The following is a 20,172-nucleotide window of genomic DNA, read 5'->3' as shown; positions in this document are numbered from 1 at the left end:
AAGAAAGAGCCCATCTTTTTCTCATAAGTGTTGTTTGATTATCTTTTTCTGCGTATAGGTATTTAACCGGTAGATAAGTCCACAAAAGTAAGGCAATGTGCAATCCAGACCAACTCCACTGAAGAAATTAAAGTGCCTAAAGATTACAATTAGACTTTCTTTCCTTAGAAGTTTATACTACCCTCTTTCCCATCGTAAAGGAGCTTGATCACAAAGTGCTACAGTATGTAGTTACAGCTCCAGTGAGTTAAAATTAAACCTTGCTCTGGCTTTGTGCTAATGTCCCCCCTAATTCAATCTACTTGTTAGCATGTACTTGGTTAACAGTCCTTCACAGTCAAAGGTATTTGGATGTGATGCTAGTCACATAGCTTCCTTATGTGCTATTGACTCCAGAAACTGGTGTATGTAAACCATGCTAACCCCTGGAACTCACAGATCATTAAGACTTAAAAGCCATACTTGTGCTAATTAATCAACTTCCTTGTAAAATCAATAGCAGACTAAAGTCAAGAAGTGGATTTCAGGGAACCTCTGGCATTCTGTAGGCTAAGACCTCATCTTTGAGTCTTAAATCCATACTCCCCATCAGCCAAGCAGTGGACTTTTTTTCTTCAGGACAGGTATTTGGAAGTGCTTGGTAAGATGGATGCAATGAGGGGGGAAATGTTTGCTTAGAGGGACATCTGCATGATTTCTCAGCTATTATTTCCTCATAGCCTTGTTTTTGTGTAAATGGGGAATTTGGGGGGGGGGGGGGGGGGATGTATTTCTTTCCACAATGATGACGAGTGGAAAAGACAAGTAGAAAGTGTCAGCATTGCTCAGCTCCTGTTGAAATCATTATTTTAAGGCTGCCAGTATTACTGAGTAATTAAACTAAGTGTGCCTATGTATTACTCTAACTAAGGTCCTTTTTATCATGTTAAATAAAGAAAGAAATGTTATGTGGTTCACGAAATAGGAATTCTGGACAGGTGATGACAGAATCCACTGTTGAGCTACAATTCACACTATTGTGCTTTCCCTAGAGGGGATCTTTCTTGAGACAATACAACCGTAATGCAGTTTCTCTGTGTCCTGCTTGAAACCAAACCCAGATGTAGCATCTGGAGAGGTGAATCCCAGTTTCATTTTCAAACAATGAGACTGGGATTTCCAGTTCTTGCACCACCTGGCAATCTGCATGAGCTACAGTTGGTTTAGCTGCTGGAGAGGTTCTTTACCTCTTACGGGCAAGGAGGACATATGCAGAAAGCAGCCAGTCCGTCTTAAGCAAGACTGCATTTACTCACTAACTGCAACTGAGCAGGCAGAGTCCTAAAGCATTTATAGATGTGCTCTGGCAGGTGGGGGTGGCACTTTAATTAAAGCGCCCTGAGTGTCACATGTATCTGCATCTTCACACTGAAAAATGGTGGTGGCCACAGCACTTTAACTAAAACTCGTTGAAGTTAAAGTGCTCCTGCTGCCATTTTTCAGCATAGGGACACTGATATACATGACAGTGGAGTCTCATGGAGCATGGAAATTACCACACTCCTGCAGACTCAATTAATCAAGTCTGCTTCAACACACTGTAATTACAGCGTGTTGGAGCAGCCTCCCTGCATGTGTATAGGAGCCCCTTGCGTCACCAAGCCAGCTCAAGTCAAGAATAGAGTCAAAAGGCCAAGTTTTCTTTTCCTGGGACTCTCACTCTGTCCTGCTTTCCTTCCATTTCTTCATCTTGGAGCCACCACCCCTGCACTTTCACCCCACTGTGTTGTAATACCTAGATATGACATGAGTTTTGCTTTCAAGAATTTGGGCTGCTGTTACCCCAAAACCTCTGCACTGATCCTCTTGAAACCTGGTAGACTTTGTGGCCTCAGTAAGAGCTACCACCCCTGAAAATTTTGTCTAAATCAGACAAAAAAACAACAAAGTTATAAATATTTTATTGTTTCCCCATTATATCCTATGGCCGGATCTCCGAGGTGGCTCCAAACCACTTCGGGAAGCCAAACGAGGCCATCGCTTCCACCCGGACATGCTGCTTCGGACCCCAAAGCCTCCGAAGCTTCACCGGATCCGAAACTCTGTCCAAAGCCTCGCACAGCCCTACTCATTACCTCCCATGTTTAATTTTGTTGACAAAATGGGAAGTGAACCAAGGACCACAAAGCTAAAGAGCAGAATACTAGATACTGCAACCATACCAAATATATCTATCAATACTTTGATAGACTGTTGTCCATCATAGGTGGGCTCAGAGTAGGACAGGAGAGGACCTTTGAACATAACCAGGACCTTGTATGGTGTTTGTATGTGTGCTCTATCAGAGTTGTCTCTGTTATGCGGAGGGCAGGGCCTCACAGAGATTTGCAATAAAATCAGTGCTATATACTCTGTTACACTTCCATTTTATTTCTCCCATGCTTTGCACAACATCTCTAGTCTCTTCCATTCCCAAATCTATGCAGATGGCATGCGTACATAATTCTGCCTAGTGCAGTGTGACTCCTCTTCTGCTCCAGTGGGTAAATGCTGAACAATAACTTCAAAGTCTGCTACCACCTTTCTAAACTTGTGCCTTGTCCTATAATTTGCCCAGTGTGCGATGGTTTTTTCAAAACCAACAGGTGCTAAGTTCAGGCCCTGCAAGCTTCCCATGTGCCCTTCTGTACTTCAGGTACTTAAAGGCTGCTATTCAATCCCCCCTCGGTCTTCTCTTCTGCAGACTAAATAAGCTCAGTTCCCTCAACCTCTCCTCGTAAGTCATGTGCCTCAGACCCCTAACCATTTCCCCCAAAGCAGTAGGACTGAGGAGTAGAAACCAACTAAGATGCCTAAGATGGTTCCTCTGTCCCCAAAAAATGAATTCCACCCATCTGCAGAGACAGTTGACACCACTGCAGAAGGGCCTGTAGTTCAGGTCTCCCTCTCTATGGGTGAGTGCTCCAACCACTAAGCTTTTAAGGACCAAAATGGGTGCTCTAGGACAGGGGTTCCCAATTTTTTTCTGCTGCAGACTGGCAAACCACAGGCCGGAAGTGATTGTGGACCAGCAAACCACAGGCCAGAAGTGACCACAGACCGCCAAACTGCAAACCAGCAGTGACCAGCATACCGTTTTTATACCAAGTATAAAAAAGGTTGACTGCCAGTCTGCAGTATGCCCGTCACTTCCGGACTTCCAGTCCAGCAGCCAACTCTCCTGTGGACCAGCATCCAACCCTTCATGGCCCGGCACTGACAGTGTGATTTAGGCATGCTTGGAGCATACCCACTGGATTGGATTCCCCCAAAGGACTGGTCGCCCCTCCAGCATTTCTCTGGATTACAGTTGACCCTAGATGGGAAACAGGCACTTCAGTGATTAAACCGCATTGCTTCTGAAGGCATACAGAAGCTGACTTGTAGGTGCTTAGGAAACATTGTAGGCAAACTTTATCGGGGCTTCATTACACCAGTCCCTCCAAGTGTCCCTTCAACTAGGTCAGCACCATTTGTTGGTGGGCTGGTGTCCCTCCTATGCCTGTCTGTAGTCCAGCTGGGAGACTTGTCTTGATCTGTGTTCAGCAAAAAAACTTGTTGAAGAGCTCAGCTTTGTCCTTCCTACCTGTCACCAATTACCCTAGCCTGTTCTGTACAGGTCCTATGTTACCATGTGCCTTCTTTTTGCTCCCTATAGACCTGAAGAAAGGCTTTTTGTTGTCCTTATTTTTCGTTGCCTAAGTTGCATTGCTGCTTTGGCCTTCCTGACTGACTCCCTGCAAGTGCGAGTCAAGTAGGTATACTCCTACTTGGTAGCCACCCCCTGCTTCCACAGTCTGTATGCCTCTTTTTTTGCCCCCAGGCTTTCCTGGATTTCCCTGTTCAACCAAGAGGGTTTCTTGGCTCCTTTGTCCCCTTTTATGCGCAATGGGATTGTCCCCTTCTGTGCCAAAAGGATTGTTCCCGTGAGGAATGACCACCCTCCCTGGACTCGCATCTCACCAATGCTCTTATCCTTCAGTGCCACACCGGAGGGCGACACATTAATGCGCGTTAAGCTGGGCTAATGCACATTTTCCTTGTACCTCAAAATGGAGGTACTAGATTTAATGCACATTAATGAAAGTGCATAAATGCACACATGAAAGTGCCTACTGAGATGCTTAAAGATTTAACTAAGCCGTCAGTGGGATCTAAAACAGTACCTAACCAAAGGGAACTAGACAACCAGCACATATAGCTTTCTAAATTCAACTAGGCATCTGTGTGCATGTGTGAGTGCTAAAAAACCATTATCAGTCTGTCCCACAGGATACACAGAATTAGGAACAGGAAACCCAGGGTGAAATTTCTGACCTGTGCCTTACAGTAGGTGAAACTACATATACACAATTGTCCCTTTATCTTTAAAAACAATTAATTTAAGAGTGTTTTGTTCTAGGCCTCTGCTACTGAGCTATGGAGAACTCAAGGGAATGAGTCCCAGAAGCCCTTAGAAGAAGGACACAGATAAATCACCTTACTGCAGCTTTTGCTCTTCCATACCAGAGAGGCTCCTAGACAGCTACAGCCCATTCATCTCCAAACAGAATGAGGCTTGAATCAAATATCAGTGTCTTTGTCTTCAAAAAACACAGTGGCAGAAGAAAGAGTATTTAAGTAGGTTGAGAGCTGGGTAGTGCGCAAAGACTACTGACAGCAGAGGATCAAATGCAACAGAAGCTTGTGGAAAAAACCCACAAAGACCAGCGCGGTAAGTTGCTCCAAGCCTGAATACATACAACGAGAGGCTAGGGACAGAAGGGAGTCAATGAGATTGGAACGATGCGTCTTTGGCCACATTGCTGCAAGCTAAAACTAAGTGCTGTGCAGAAATGAGCAGAGCACCAAAGTAGTAAGGTAGACTCCCTTGTATGCCCTTTTCACATAGAAATGACAAACCCAGCTGGTATGCAGTGCCCTATTTTAGTTTGCAACCAGATGACAGTCAAGCAATCTGTGCATAGGTGTTGGGTGTGGGATTATTACATACACATGCAGTCTATCCCTTGAAAGGCTGTGGGATGCTATGCTGAAATATTAGTGTTACAATTTCCTGCACAAGCTGTAAGTATATTTTTTGCAGTGGGGTTGCAACCTCTTTTCTAATTGTGTAGACAAAACAAGGGGCATGCATGCACGACGCTTTAAAGCAAGTTCAATGCTTTTGCACCACTTTAATGGTGTTGGGGTATGCATATTGTGCATTAATTCCAGCTGCTGTAGCACATTTGGTGGCATAATGCACCTTAAAGGACTTAGGGGCACAGCAAACTAAAACACCTCCGAGTTTTAGTTTGCTGCCCTACAACCGCAGAGTGAAGCACCATGCTCCATGTGGATAAGGGGCTTTGCAGGCAGTCTGGCAGCAGCCCATGCACCAAAGAAAAGAAAAAAAAAAGTGGTGAGCCTGATCTTATTTTTTTTTTCCTCCCCTGGAGCCTGTCTGAGCTGCACGGGGATGAGGTCCTATCCTCCATGGCTGCAGTGCCCCCCGAGACCGCTTGAGCCAGGTGCCTGCAGGTGGGTGCTGCTTGAGAGGGTGACCACTGCTGTTTTGGAGGGAAGCACCCCAACCCCCTCCTCCCACAGCCCGGGGACCACTCTGCTCACTGGCAGCTCACCCTCCCCTCCCCACCGCTGGAGAGGCAGGTAAGACACGGGTGTACACAACACAGGGAGTTACTTCACCCTAAATTGCAGCAATGTTTTTAAAAACCCACTGCTTCAATTTAGGGTGAAGTAAACCCCCATTTTCTACTAAACATGCCCTAAGACTGTGAAACTAAAGGCTGCATTTTGCTCTTATTTTTTCTAGCTGAGTTTTGCAACATATACTGTCATTGACACAGCCCCTTATGCATTGCCAATGGCTTGTGAGATGTTTTTAAATGGAGAATAAGAGCCTCTGAGCTATGTTTTTCTGATCCTGACTGCTGCCCTTGTATTTCTTCCACAGGCATCCCTCAGTGGACTGAAAAAAGCAATGTCGAACCAAACCACTGTAACCGAGTTCCTCCTCCTGGAATTTTCTGACAGCCGGGAGCTGCAGCTTTTACACTTTGCCATCTTTCTAGCAGTGTACCTGGCAGCTCTGATAGGGAATCTCCTCGTTATCATGGTGGTAGCCCTTGACTACCACCTTCACACTCCTATGTTTTTCTTCCTCATGAATTTGTCCATCCTAGACCTGGGAAGCATCTCTGTCATTGTCCCCAAGTCCATGGGCAATTCCCTGTGGAACACCAGGTTGATTTCCTATGCTGGATGCATTGCCTAAGTTTTCCTTTTCTTCTTCTTCATTACAGCCAACTTTGCCTTTCTCACCATCATGGCATATGATTGATGCATTGCCATCTGCAAACCACTGCATTATGAGACCATCATGAACAGGAGAGCTTGCGTCCAGATGGCAGTCAGTGCATGGGTCAGTGCCATTCCCTACTCTGCACTGCACACTGGTAACACTTTTCGGTTACCTTTTTGCCACTCCAACATCATCAACAAGTTTTTCTGTGATGTCCCCCAGCTGCTCCAGCTCTCCTGCTCTGACTCCTCTCTCAGTGAATTTGGGATTCTTATCTTTAGTGGGTGTTTATTTTTGATCTGTTTTAGTTTCATTGTTGTATCATATGTTCAGATCTTCAGTGTGGTACTGAGAATCCCTTCAAGGCAGGGCCGGCATAAAGCTTTCTTAACCTGTATTCCTCACCTTGTTGTAGTTTCCTTGCTTATTTTCACTGCCACGGTTGCATACATGAAGCCCACATCCAACTCCTCATTAGGTCTGGATCTCATGGGGGATGTTGTGTATGCCATACTGCCACCAATAGTCAATCCAATCATCTACAGCATTAGGAACAAGGAAATCAAAGCTGCCCTTGGGAAATATATTGCCTGGAATTTATTCAGTTGAAAGAAAGAGCCCATCTTTTTCTCATAAGTGTTGTTTGATTATCTTTTTCTGCGTATAGGTATTTAACCGGTAGATAAGTCCACAAAAGTAAGGCAATGTGCAATCCAGACCAACTCCACTGAAGAAATTAAAGTGCCTAAAGATTACAATTAGACTTTCTTTCCTTAGAAGTTTATACTACCCTCTTTCGCATCTTAAAGGAGCTTGATGACAAAGTGCTACAGTATGTAGTTACAGCTCCAGTGAGTTAAAAATAAACCTTGATCTGGCTTTGTGCTAATGTCCCCCCTAATTCAATCTACTTGTAAGCATGTACTTGGTTAACAGTCCTTCACAGTCAAAGGTGGCTGGATGTGATGCTAGTCACATAGCTTCCTTATGTGCTTTTGACTCCAGAAACTGGTGTATGTAAATCATGCTAACCCCTGGAACTCACAGATCATTAAGACTTAAAAGCCATACTTGTGCTAATTAATCAGCTCCCTTGTACAATCAATAGCAGATGAAAGTCAATAAGTGGATTTCAGGGAACCTCTCATATTCTGTAGGCTAAGACCTCATCTTTGAGCCTTAAATCCATACTCCCCATCAGCCAAGCGGCGGACTTTTTTTCTTCAGCACAGGTATTCGGAAGTGCTTGGTAAGATGGATGCAATGAGGGGGTAATGTTTGCTTAGAGGGACATCTGCATGATTGATCAGCTATTATTTCCTCATAGCCTTGTTTTTGTGTAAATGGGGAATCTGGGGAGGGGCGGGATGGATTTCTCTCCACAATGCTGGAGAGTGGAAAAGACAAGTAGAAAGTGTCATCATTGCTCAGCTCCTGTTGAAATAATTATTTTAAGGCTGCCAGTATTATTGAGTAATTAAACTAAGTGTGCCCATGTATTACTCTAACTAAGGTCCTTTTTATCATGTCAAATAAAGAAAGTAAGTATATGTTGTTCATGAAATTGAATTTCTGGACAGTTGACTACAGAATCCACTGATGAACTGCACTTCACCCTATTACGCTTTCTCTAGAGGGGCTCTTTCTAGAGAATATTCAACCATGATGTGGTTTCTCTGTGTCCTGCTGAAAACCAAGCCCAGATGTAGCTTCTAGAGTGGTGAACACATGGCTTTTCAAACCACAAGACCAGGCTTTCCAGCTGGTGCTTGAGTTGGCTTAGCTCCACAACGAGCTCCAGTTGGCTTAGCTCCTGGGGAGGTACTTTGCCTCACAAAGAGAAAGGATCACATGTGCAGAAAGCATGCAGCCCCTGTAAAGCAAGACTGCATTTACTGGCTTACTGCAATACAGCCAGCAGAGTCCTTGTGTCACCATTGCTAGGCTCGAGTCAAGAATAGAGTCCCGTTAGTCAAAAGGCCAAACTTTCTTTTCCTGGGACTCTTGCTTTGTCCTGCTTTCCTTCCATTTCTTCATCTTGGAGTCTTTGTTTCAAGGTGCCTCACACTGGGGTATGTATTGTGTTACTCTTGGGTGCCAGAGACAGCCCAAGGAAGCAGGGGCTGTACCTGGTGAGCTCATGAGGTCCCTTCCAGCCCCTAACAACTATGAATTTATGAATCATGCCACTAAAGCAAATGAACCAGTCTTTATCTGATAGAAACAGATTCCATTGAAGGCACGAGAAGGGATCCCCAAAGTGCATAAATCCATTAAGCTTCATCAAATCAGCAAACCTGTGCTGCCTTGCTGAGAGTCTAACTCGAAATGTTGCAGATTCTTCTCTCCTACTTACCAACTTTACACTACTTGGAGCTCTTTGACACCCATGAAGCCCCTGGTAACAGTAGATCCCATTTTAGCTTCTAGTGTTTCTGTAGCCATGAGGGTGCAGGAACTGTATGAGAACCTGTTTTTTTCCCACAAAACCTTTTATTGGACCAACTACATAATTGGGAGAGAAGTCAGCAAAGGTTTTCAACATACATTTCCTTTCCTCAGGTCTGCAGAAGGGGAGTCTGTGCCTGGAAGCTTGCCAGACTTCTCTCCCAACGATGCAGTTGGTCCAGGAAGAAACACCTTGCTTCCTATTTTATTTATTCTTTCTATTTCCATAGTTCTGACATGACCACAAGTAGCAAAGAAGCTGGACATGCTAAGATGCATTGCTCATCCACACAATGACAGCTGGATTGTGCTCCCACACAACATTGCCATTGGTGTAAGACACTGTAGGAAAAGGAGTGGGGCAAAGCTGAGCTCTTCAATGAGTTCTTTCATCTGTATTCCTAGACACAGACCTAGACAAATCTCCCAGTTGGATCATAGATAGACACAGGAGGGACACCAGCCCATCAACTCTTAGCACAGACTTAGTGAAGGGGGACTTGGAGGGGCTGGATATATTCAAATCAGTGGGCCCAAATGAACTTTATCCAAGGGTGCTGAAGGAATTGGCAGTGTCATAGCAGAGCCACTGGCACTGCTGTTCGAGCACTCATGGTGCCTCGGTCAGGACCCAGAAGAGCGGAAAAGGGCCGGTGTGGTCCCTATTCTCAAGAAGGGGAGGAGGGAGGAACCGGGAAACTATAGGCCAGTTGGTCTCACCTCTATCCTTAGGAAAACTCTGGAAAAAATCATTAAGGATCACATTTGTGGGAGCCCAGCAGGGAAAATAATCCTGAAAGGACATCAGCATGGTACTCTATTTACCTGGGCACCCCCTGGAGCAACTAGAAACAATGGCCACAAATTGATGGAGAGAAGATTTAGGTGGGACATTAGAAAGAATTTCTTCACAATAAGGGTTGCCAGAATCTGGAATAGGTTTCCAAGGGAGGTGATGCTCTCCCCTACCTTGGGGGTCTTCAAGTGGGGATTGGACAACCACCTAGCTGGGGTCATCTGACCCCAGCGCTCTTTCCTGCCCAGGGCAGGGTTTGGACTCAACGATCTACTGAGGTCCATTCCAACCCTAATATCTATGAATCTATGAATAGCGGGTAAGGAAGTTGAGAAGCTGGGGAGTGGCAGTGGGGAGGGATAGGAGGGAAGTTGGGGAAGAAATACACAATGTTGCTGGTGTTCATGGAAATTGTGAATGCAGGATGGGCAGTTAGTTTGGGTTGGGAGTGGGGGCACTCTCCTTGCTCAGAGGCAGAGGAGCAGGAGGGAGTTGCGGGGTGAGGGTGAATTGCTTTGAATGCTGGAGATCTGGAGTGGCAGGGCTTGCTTGGCTCTAACCTTCTTATTTTGGTATTTTATGATGTTTCCATATGTTTTCTGTTTAAGCATAAGCTGCTCTGAGATTTTTCTGGAAAGGATGAAATAAAAAATATCTGAGAGGGTGAGTTTTGTTGCTGAGACAGATTTTGAAATACTGGCATTTCCATGTGATTGAAATGTTGGCTCCCATGGACCTCTGGAAGAGAGGCATTTTTTTGCCAGACCAGCTTCTCCTGACCATCAATCCTTCATGAAGACAATGTGGGGACATACATTGGGGCTCTTCTTCCTGCCACTACCCACCAAATGAAGTGACAGCAGTGGAGCACTGCTCCCAGAAAAGCTGGGCCACTGGCATGGGACCCCTTCTCTCTCTCTCAGGAGAGGCTACAAGTGACAAACCTCTTGGGAACAGTAAGGTACCCACAGAAATAAGAGGGCCATAGGGAACTTGCAGGTCTACCCAACATCGAATCAGGCTCAGCTTGTGTGAGGGCGTGGGGCAGAACTGGAGGGTGGGTGGCAGGGGCTTCTCAAAGCAGTAGGACTGAGGAATAGAAATGTATTGAGATGCTTAAGAGAGTTTTTTCTGTCCCAAATCAATCCAGTCCACCCATCTGCAGAGACAACAGACACTACTGCAGAAAGGCCTGTAACTCAGGTCTCCTGATCTATGGGTGAGTGCTTCAACCACTAAGCTTTTAAAGCCCAACGTGGGTGCTCTAGGCTCAGAGCTGTCCGTGTGCCTTAGGCATGCTTGGAGCACAACCACTGGATTGGATTCCCCCAAAGGATTGGCCACCCCTCCAGCATTTATCTAGATTATAGGTGAACCTAAAAGGGAAACAGGCTCCTAGGTGATTAAATTGCATTGCTTCCAATGGTGTACAGAAGCTAAATCTTAGGTGCTTAGGATTCATTGAGGGCAAACTTTATCTGGCTTTCATTGCAGAATTTGACTTGGATCTTGCTTAGACCTAGTCATCTTAACTTCTCTTCATTGCCTGGTGCCTAGCTGCTGGGATCAAGTGCTCTCCAAATGGCTTGCCAGATGGTATGCAGTGGCCTAGGCTTGCTTTGCGGCTATTGCTGAGTGGACAACAGAGGCACTCATGGAACCCGTGAGTCAAGTGGAGCCTATGCATGGCCTGAAGTCTGTACTGACCTTGTAGACAGAGACCATCCTTGGCATGTCATACCTCAATACAAAACTCCAGCCAGACTGTCCATGGTTCCCTGAGGACACAAACTTCCACCAGACTTCACATTAGTCTGTCCATGGTCCCCTGAGGACACATACTTCCACCAGACTTCCAACCAGACTTCACATTAGTTGAGTATGCAGCACATCAAACCAGAGTCAGGTTAGGTACCCAAAGGTCCAGACCAAATTCAGGGTTCATGGGCAAGCTGACTCAGGTAGCCAGGGTGTCCATCAGAGAGCCTGTAGAGGCACTAGCCAAGGGAGAGGCAGCCTGAGCACATCAAGACAGCGTTGCTACCCTGATACTTCTTTTCGGGCAGGGTTGTTGTTTTTTTTTTAATAGAGAGGGGCAAAGAATCCACTGACATCTTGAGCCGGTGTCTTATCTCTCTATAGGAGAGCTGCTGTGTCAATGTGCCCTCTGCCCATGTGCTAGGATCTGAGTTGACAATCTGTCATATTTCATAGATTCATTGACATTCGGGCAGGAAGGGACCTTGGAAGGTCATCGAGTCCAGCCCCCTGCCCAAGAGGCAGGAAGTCAGCTGGGGTCATAGGTTCACAGCAATATAAGCACCCAAATTTCTCTTGAAGGTGTTCAATGAAGGTGCTTGAACCACCTCCGATGGCAGGCTTCTCCAGGCCTTGCGGGGCTCGGAGAATAAAGAAATTCTTCCTTATATCCAGCCTGAAACGTTCTTGCAGTAGTTTATAACCACTTGCCCTCGTCATCCCTTGGGGCACTCTGGTGAACAGTGTTATGTTCTCATGCAAAACTGCATAGGAACTAACCCAATTGCAATCTGTTGCCTCCCTGCATCCTAAGGTGCCCAGTCTGGCTAACAGGGACAACTGAGCAAGACAGAGAAGCTCAGGGCCTTGTCAGAGATCCCATGACTTGCGTTGTGAGGGAGATTAAACCAGAGCACAGCTTTCTCTTCTTCCTCTTTTCTGCAGACAATCTTGCATTCCTCACCATCATGGCATATGACCGGTATGTTGCCATCTGCAAGCCACTGCATTATGAGATGATAATGAACAGGAGAGCTTGTGTCCAGATGGCTGCCGGTGCTTGGGCTGCTGGTGTCATGTACTCTGCACTGCACACTGGGAACACCTTTAGTATCCCCCTCTGCCACTCAAATATCATCAAACAGTTCTTCTGTGAAGTGCCCCAGCTGCTCAAGCTCTCCTGCTGCGACACATACCGCAGGGAGCTGGCAGCTGTTGCCTTCAGTGCATTTTTATGTTTAGGTTGTCTTGCTTTCATTGTTGTATCGTATGTTTGTATCTTCACCGCAGTGTGGAGCATCCCCTCGAAGCAGGGCCGGCAGAAAGCCTTCTCCACCTGCATTCCCCACCTTATAGTGGTCTCCCTGCTTCTTTCCACTTCTTCCCCGTCCCCTCTAGATCTCCTGGCAGCTGTTCTGTATTGTGTGGTGCCTCCATTGATGAATCCGGTCATCCACACTGAGAACTAAGCATCTTTAGCTTGCAGAAAAGGCAGTTAAGAGGGAGATCATAGCAGTCTTGAAATATCTGAAAAACTGCCATAAAGACGAGGGTGAATAACTGTTCTCCTTTCCTAAATAGGGAAGGATGGAGGGGGTTGGACCATATGACCCTTACGGGTATTTCTAACACTATGATTCTATGATGATGCTCAGCATTATTGCTTCTGCTCTAGACTCACAGGTCCAAAGATCTGCATTAAGCTAAGTATGGCATGAGTAAGGCCTGACACTTCAATATGTCCCCTAACAGTTGTTTAACCTACATTTAACCTTTAGTTTCATTTAAAAACAAGTTAGGTAAAAATAGGATAATAAACTTCATGTGTGCACAGAGTAGGTTTTTGAAAAAAAAAATTGGGAGGACGTTAGGAAAGTAAAGAATATATCATTACGAAATCCAGCACAATTATGCAATTTCAAGTCACTGATGTCAATGCCACTGAGAGTGATGTGAACAGATAATTAATCAATAAAATGTGGGTGCCGGCTCAGGTAGGAGAATGGGATATATGGAAATACTTACACTGGAACAATTCCTAGTTCTTGGTGCCAGATTCTACTTCACTTTATGAGACGAAACTGCGTATATGCAGCCACACACGTACAGTTTTTGGCATTTGCACACAGTTTGGGCTTTCATTTCACTCTGTGATGAAACAGAATTGACTTCAATTAGTACCTAGTGTAGGACCTTCCTAGTCTTTAGACCTTGCATACCTTCACACCCTGCCTCTCTCAAAACCGACCTGCTGTACCTTGGATTTAAAACTCTTTGGTTACATGGAAGAACAGCACCTATCGGAATAGCTTTTGCTCTGACTAGCAATAAAGGCCTAGGGCAAACGCTTGATAGAATAAGCAGAGAGCGGGTGGAGGAGTTGAGTTGAGGACCTCTAGACAGTGGCAGTCTCTCTAAGATGTTGGATGAGAAAGCTGAGACACAGTGGCTGAGAGAATTTATTCAGTTCATAGTCCCAGCTGAGGCTGGGGTGTGTGTACATGTGCATGTGCGTTTTGGGGTGGGAGGGTGAGGGTTATCAGCTGAGAAGAGTTCAGATGAGTGGGATGTTTTGTGGGTCCTGTCATTCCTTGTCTAGGGCTTGCTTTAGGAGAATAGCAATCAGCAGGTCTTTGAACGGACGTGAGCAGGGGCAGCTGCTTTGCCACTGTTCACGTGGGCTGGGTATGAAGAGGTAAGCCAGGTATGAAAAGAGTTGCTCCAGCCTTCATCCCTGAGCCCGTCAGCCTCAGTCCACATCAAGTTATCTGTATCATACACACAGAAATAGAGCATGAATAGAGACCTCAGGTGTTAAAGCCAGGGACTGGTCTGGTCTCTCAAGACAACTGGTGGGATCATGATCTGTCTCCAGTTCCCTATGTCTGCATATGGGCATCTTTACACATGCTCTGGGGCAGGGGGAAGAGGGTGGCATTTTAATTAGAGCAGGTCTTGGAAGCCAGTTTAATGAAAATGTCTGCAATATCTCAGGTACCGTACATCCCACACTTCAAAACTGTGGCCATTTTGAAAGGCACGTTTATAGGGTAGATGCAATATTTAACCAACAAAATCAATGGAAAAATGTTCTTTGCAAGTTTTCGGGCACTGTCTCCACGGCACTTCCCTGCGGGTGTCCCACCTGGACTGGGAGCAGATCCTGGAAGAAAGGACCTGTGCACCACGACTGCTGTTCCCTCCTGAACCTGGCACCCTGTGGAGCCAGAGTCTGCACCTGGATTGGGGCATGGCCAGCACTGGGGCTCCCGTTGCCTGGGTCTGTTGGGGACAGTGGCAGCAGCAGGAGAAGGGGCTGCAACCACAGGGCACATTTAAGGTCCTTCTTCCTCATGCTGTACATAACTGGCTTGATTAGTGGATCCAGCACAGAATAGAGAATGGCTTCTATGAGGGCAAGAGCTGATGGGGAGCTGGAGATAGGTTTCATATAGGGACAGGTACCCATGCTAATTGTCATGACCCAAAGGTCTGATTTTTTGTGTGCGCTTCAGCACTAGAATTATCCCCGTGGGATTACAGCTTCATTGCACGGAGAAGTTTTGCTGCACAGAGAACCCGCATGCAAAGGAGAGAGTACCCGCCACTTTGCAGCTATCTTTGCAGGGTGCATTTCCCTTTGCAACACAGAAATGCACAGTGCAAAGAGTTCCCACTCTTCGCGTGCAAATTCGTGTCCCGCTATTGGCTAGTGCTAAATTATTCCCACGTGGCGGCTAGCGATTGGTCTGCTAGCCGTATAAGAGGCTTGAGCAGTTTCCGCCGAAGCCGAAGAGGACTCCACATCCATCTCGTGGGGACTCTGGGTACGCGGCAGGGTCATAGAAGCCCTGTGTGTTACTCAGAGGAGTTTGGCGGCCTGATCCACTGCCCACCTCTTCCCGTCTTCGAGCGGTAACTTTCTATAAGATCTATTGACGAGTTTTCTATTTGAGGCGTGCTTGTCCTGGATATCTGGAGTTCTGTCTGCGTGGAGCCTAGCAAACTCCACGTGATTGTTCGTGTTTTCTGTTTGTAACCGCAACTCAAGCAAGTTTTCAGCCTGCACCGCGACCATCTCGGTGTAAGTAAACAATCTTAAAATCAACTGTTAAGTGTCTGTGCCTAATTCTAGCTCGGCGCCCGCCCTCTCCGACCCGACGTGCCTGGGCTGCCGGCCACAGCCCGCGTGCAGCGCGACAAAGGGCCCGGGTTCGCGCCCGGCCCGCACACTAATAAGCAAGGAGACAGACTGAGGTGAGGAAGGAAGGTGAGAAGTATTTATCCTGTCCTTGCTCAGATGGGCACTGTGTAGAAAATCTGACTGTATGATACAATTATGAAAACAAAACGGGTGTAAAGTTATGCAAACACCAACAGCAATTATCGCCAGCTGTGTGAGGTACAAGTCAGAGCAAGCGAGCTTGATTAGCTGAGGGATTTCACAGAAGAACCGTTTGATGATATTAGCTTGGTGGAAAGATACACTAAAGATGTTACCAGTGTGCAGGGCACAAAATAGAAAACCACAAATCCATGCACTGGTTTCCATTCAGATGCAAGCTTTCCAGTTCATGATTGTCTCATAGTGCAGTGTTGTGCAGATGACAGTGTACTGATCATGTCCTGTGATGGTGAGGAAAGGGAAGTCAGGTGCGAGGAAGAAGAAGAAGAAAAGGACTTGGACAACACATCCAGCAAAGAGCAAGGACCTGGTGTTCAGCAGAGAATTGGCTAAGGATTTCGAGGTGGTGACAGAGATCGTTCCAAGGTCTGTGATAGAAAGATTCATCAGGAAGAAGTGCATGGGGCTGTGGAGATGGTGGTCAAATATGATAACTGTGATATCAAGGAGATTCCCAATCAGAGATGCCATCAGAAAGTGCTGGTTACACATTGGGAAGACAAAACCCCTTTTCTCTTGAAGGTTGCAAGGAGGGCTCATGGGATGTCTCTGTAACTCTATGTAATGGACACATCAATATGATAAGGCAGGAGATCACCAACATTTTCCACTTTTAGGCCAGACTGACCCAGCTCAGGGGAAATCTAGGCTGACACCAAAACCAGGTGACTACTACCACTTTTCCCCAGTGCTGCTTCATTTGCTGCCCAGCTGCAGTACAGCACCGCGCAGGGTCAGAGAAGGCCTCTGTTACCAAAGCGGCCAAAGACCTTCCTCCACACGGTGGATACAATGGGGTCATGGGCTCTAGATTGCCAACTGCTGTGATGAAGCCCAGACAAAACTGATAAGGTCAAAATGAAATATTTTGGGACTGTGGTTCATTAAAAAAAAAAAAAAATTAAATCCCAATTTTTGGGATTGGGAAATGTTGTAATTTTTAAATTTCTCCCATGATGGGATCATTGTTTTTGGCCATGGGAACATCCATGAAGAGAGCGAATTCCAAACACCATAAAACTTCTAGCTGCTGGACTCCAACCAACCCCTGTCCCAAGTGGGAGCTGCCAGGACAGTAACGCAGCATGGAGGCTGAAGCACAAAGACACACATCGTCACGTCAGACTCTGGCATCTGGCAGGTTCAGATCAAGAGAAATCAGGTCCCTGAATGGTCTCTGATCCCTTGATGCTCCTTGTGCAGCCTGCCTGCCTCGCATGGGCCGTACACGGCTTAGGACTGGGCTGGGATGCGCGCTACATGCGGCACGTGTGCCAGATCAGCCCTGCATACTGGACTGAGGGTTTGTCTGGATTGGGTTCATTGACCCACTCTGTATGCAGGATGCAGTGTGCACAGTCAATGGGTGCATCTCCATGTCCGCCCCACTAGGCAGTTGTTACTGTGCAGACATTTAGTACTAGCTTTAGCAAGTGCTAAATGAATGCTCAGTACCTGCCAGGACTGCAGAGTCCTGACAGCGCATGGATCGTTTCCAACCCTACTGTGCACTAGCAATAAATGAATGCTCAGTAGCTCATTGCTACCTCTTATTAGGTAGTAGTGGTGGTGCCACGGCTAGTGCCCGCCAACACTACGTTCTCACAGCGATAATCTACATCATCGTAGCTCATCACTACGGTGATGCAGCATCTTATATAGCTGAGCCCAGTCTGGTGCAAATACTACATGCGGTATGAACCCCAGACTGGCACTGCATCCTGTCCATAGCATGGCTTCCAGGCTGGCCCCAATCATCTTATGCTGTGCGTGATGCTGGGGTGGTTTGTGTTGCATGCAGCGTGCAGGGATAGAGCTGTACAAATGCTGCAAGCTGCACATGTAGCCGATCCAGAACACAAGCTGCATGCAGTGTCTCCACTAGGCCACACTGTGGGCTCGATCTGGCAGAGGGGGGCCATCTGTGGATGAGATGCCTGGGTTAAAGGGGAGGTGGGACCCTGTGTGTATATGAGTCAAGGGAAAGTGGTCTGAGGGGCTGTCATATTTCATAGATTCTTTAACATTCGGGCAGGAAGGGACCTCGGAAGATCATCAAGTCCAGCCCCCTGCCCAAGAGGCAGGAAGTCATCTGGGATCAAAAGACCCCAGCAAGATAAGCACCCAAATTTTTCTTGAAGGTGTTCAATGTAGGAGCTTGAACCACCTGCGATGGCAGGCTACTCCAGACCTTCGGGGCTCAGACAGTAAAGAAATTTTTCCTTATGTCCAGCCTGAAACGGTCTTGCAGTAGTTTATAACCACTTGCCCTCGCCATCCCTTGGGGGGCTCTGGTGAACAGTGTTATGTTCTCATGCAAACCTGTATAGCAACTAACCCAATGGCAACTTGGTGCCTCCCTGCATCCTAAGGTGCCCAGTCTAGCTAACTGGGACAACAGAGCCAGATCGAGAAGCTCAGGGCCTTCTCAGAGATCCCATGACTTGTGTTGTGAGGGAGATTAAATCAGAGCAGAGCTCTGCTGTTCTGCTAACATCTGTACAGCTCAGACTGTGTACATCTGGGCTTTTCCTTCTGAGCTGTGCAGGACTCCAGGGAACGAGTCCCAGGAGCCTTCAGAAGAAAACTGCTGCAAAATTGCTGTCTTGCTTCACTCCTTTCCTACAAGGCAGGGTTGAGGTCAGCTACACACGCAGAAACCTGGCTGGATTCACTTCAGTCGTTCAGTGTCACAGGGAGCAGAGAAAGACCTCCGAGTTAGCTGTGCTTCTTGGAACCTAGACTAGTGGTTGTTGCAGAGGAGAGCTGAGAGATCAACTGGACAAGAGCAAAGGATCTCCGCAGGGGAACCCTGAATGTAACATAAGAGATGAGGAAACTTCCACAAAAACAATTTCAGTAAGTTTTCTGTATCGGTGAAGTGTCCTGTCTTAGTAAGATGCAGAGGAGATATTAAAGCAGTAAAACCTGGAAAACCTGGCTACACAAATCATTCTGCATTTTCTGTATAATCGATTCAAAGCTACAAGAGTGAAGGAAGACATTTTCAATGTTTTTACTATGAATACAGATAATGTTATATAGCATATTGGAAGTAGGGTGGGAAGAGGAGAGGGGTGGGATTGGGACCACTAAGAAATTCATCTTTTCTACATAATATCTATTATTTCATACATATTTGTTTCCAGCATACTTTTTCTAGGTGAGATCTATTGAAAAAACGATAGACTTTCAGATTGAAAACAAAGGAAAAGAATCCTGAGGTGTGGCTGGGTTAACATTTTCTTCACTTTCTAAAGGAATATCAAAATATTTTATTTTATGTAGGGTCTTGCCAGGGAAAAAATCATTTATTACAATCTAATACTTCATAGGAAGAAAAATGGAATTTTTCCATTCTTAGCATGAAATTTGGAGACATTATTGATGCGAATATCAAAGCCACTGAGTTTGTTACTCTACTCCTGACCCCTGCCCTTGTTTTATTATACCCAGGACTTGCACGGTGCCCTGGGAGGGAAGATGTCCAACTGGACCACTGTAACCGAGTTCCTCCTCCTGGGCTTCTCGGACACTCGGGAGCTGCAGATCTTGCACTTTGTCATCTTTCTGGCAGCGTACCTGGCAGCTCTGGTGGGGAACCTGCTTGTTATCACTGTTGTAGCTATGGACCACCACCTCCACAGCCCCATGTACTACTTTTTGGGAAATTTGTCCATCCTTGACCTTGGGACCATCTCCGTCATTGTCCCCAAGTCCATGGCCAATTCTCTCTTAAACACCAGGACAATTTCCTATGCTGCATGTGTGTCCCAGGTCTCTCTCTTCCTCCTCTTTTGTGCAGCCAATCTTGCATTCCTCACCATCATGGCATATGACCGGTATGTTGCCATCTGCAAGCCACTGCATTATGAGATGATAATGAACAGGAGAGCTTGTGTCCAGATGGTTGCCAGTGCTTGGGCTGCTGGTGTCATGTACTCTGCAGTGCACACTGGGAACACCTTTAGTCTCCCCTTCTGCCACTCAAATATCATCAACCAGTTCTTCTGTGAAATACCCCAGCTGCTCAAGCTCTCCTGCTCCGACACATACCGCAGGGAGCTGGCAGTTGTTGCCTTCAGTGTGTTTTTATGTTTAGGCTGTTTTGTTTTCATCGTTGTGTCGTATGTTCGGATCTTCACCGCAGTGTGGAGAATCCCCTCGGAGCAGGGCCGGCAAAAAGCCTTCTCCACCTGCATTCCTCACCTGATTGTCATCTCCTTATATATTTCCACTGGCTCCTTTGCCTACACGAAGCCCGTCTCTGACTCCCCGTCCCCTCTGGATCTCCTGGCGGCTGTTCTGTATTGTGTGGTGCCTCCATTGATAAATCCAGTCATCTACAGCATGAGGAATAGGGAGATCCAAGCTGCCCTGAGGAAACTGCTCCACAGGCTGATCCACTCCAAGAACAATATCTCCATCTTTCTTTCATGA

The 20,172-nt window shown here is 46.4% G+C and overlaps 1 protein-coding gene across 1 annotated transcript; it reads left to right on the top strand.

Annotated features, from left to right (window-relative positions):
• Positions 1–19,215: 19,215 nt before the first annotated feature.
• On the top strand, positions 19,216–20,172 carry LOC132251779 (olfactory receptor 14A16-like). Its single transcript, XM_059731708.1, has one exon. The coding sequence runs from the start codon at positions 19,216–19,218 to the stop codon at positions 20,170–20,172; it is 957 nt and encodes a 318-aa protein (XP_059587691.1).

Source organism: Alligator mississippiensis, chromosome 7 (assembly GCF_030867095.1).
Source record: "Alligator mississippiensis isolate rAllMis1 chromosome 7, rAllMis1, whole genome shotgun sequence".
In the NCBI taxonomy this organism is placed as follows: Eukaryota; Metazoa; Chordata; order Crocodylia; family Alligatoridae; genus Alligator; species Alligator mississippiensis.
This window is presented reverse-complemented; position numbering and strand designations above follow the sequence as displayed.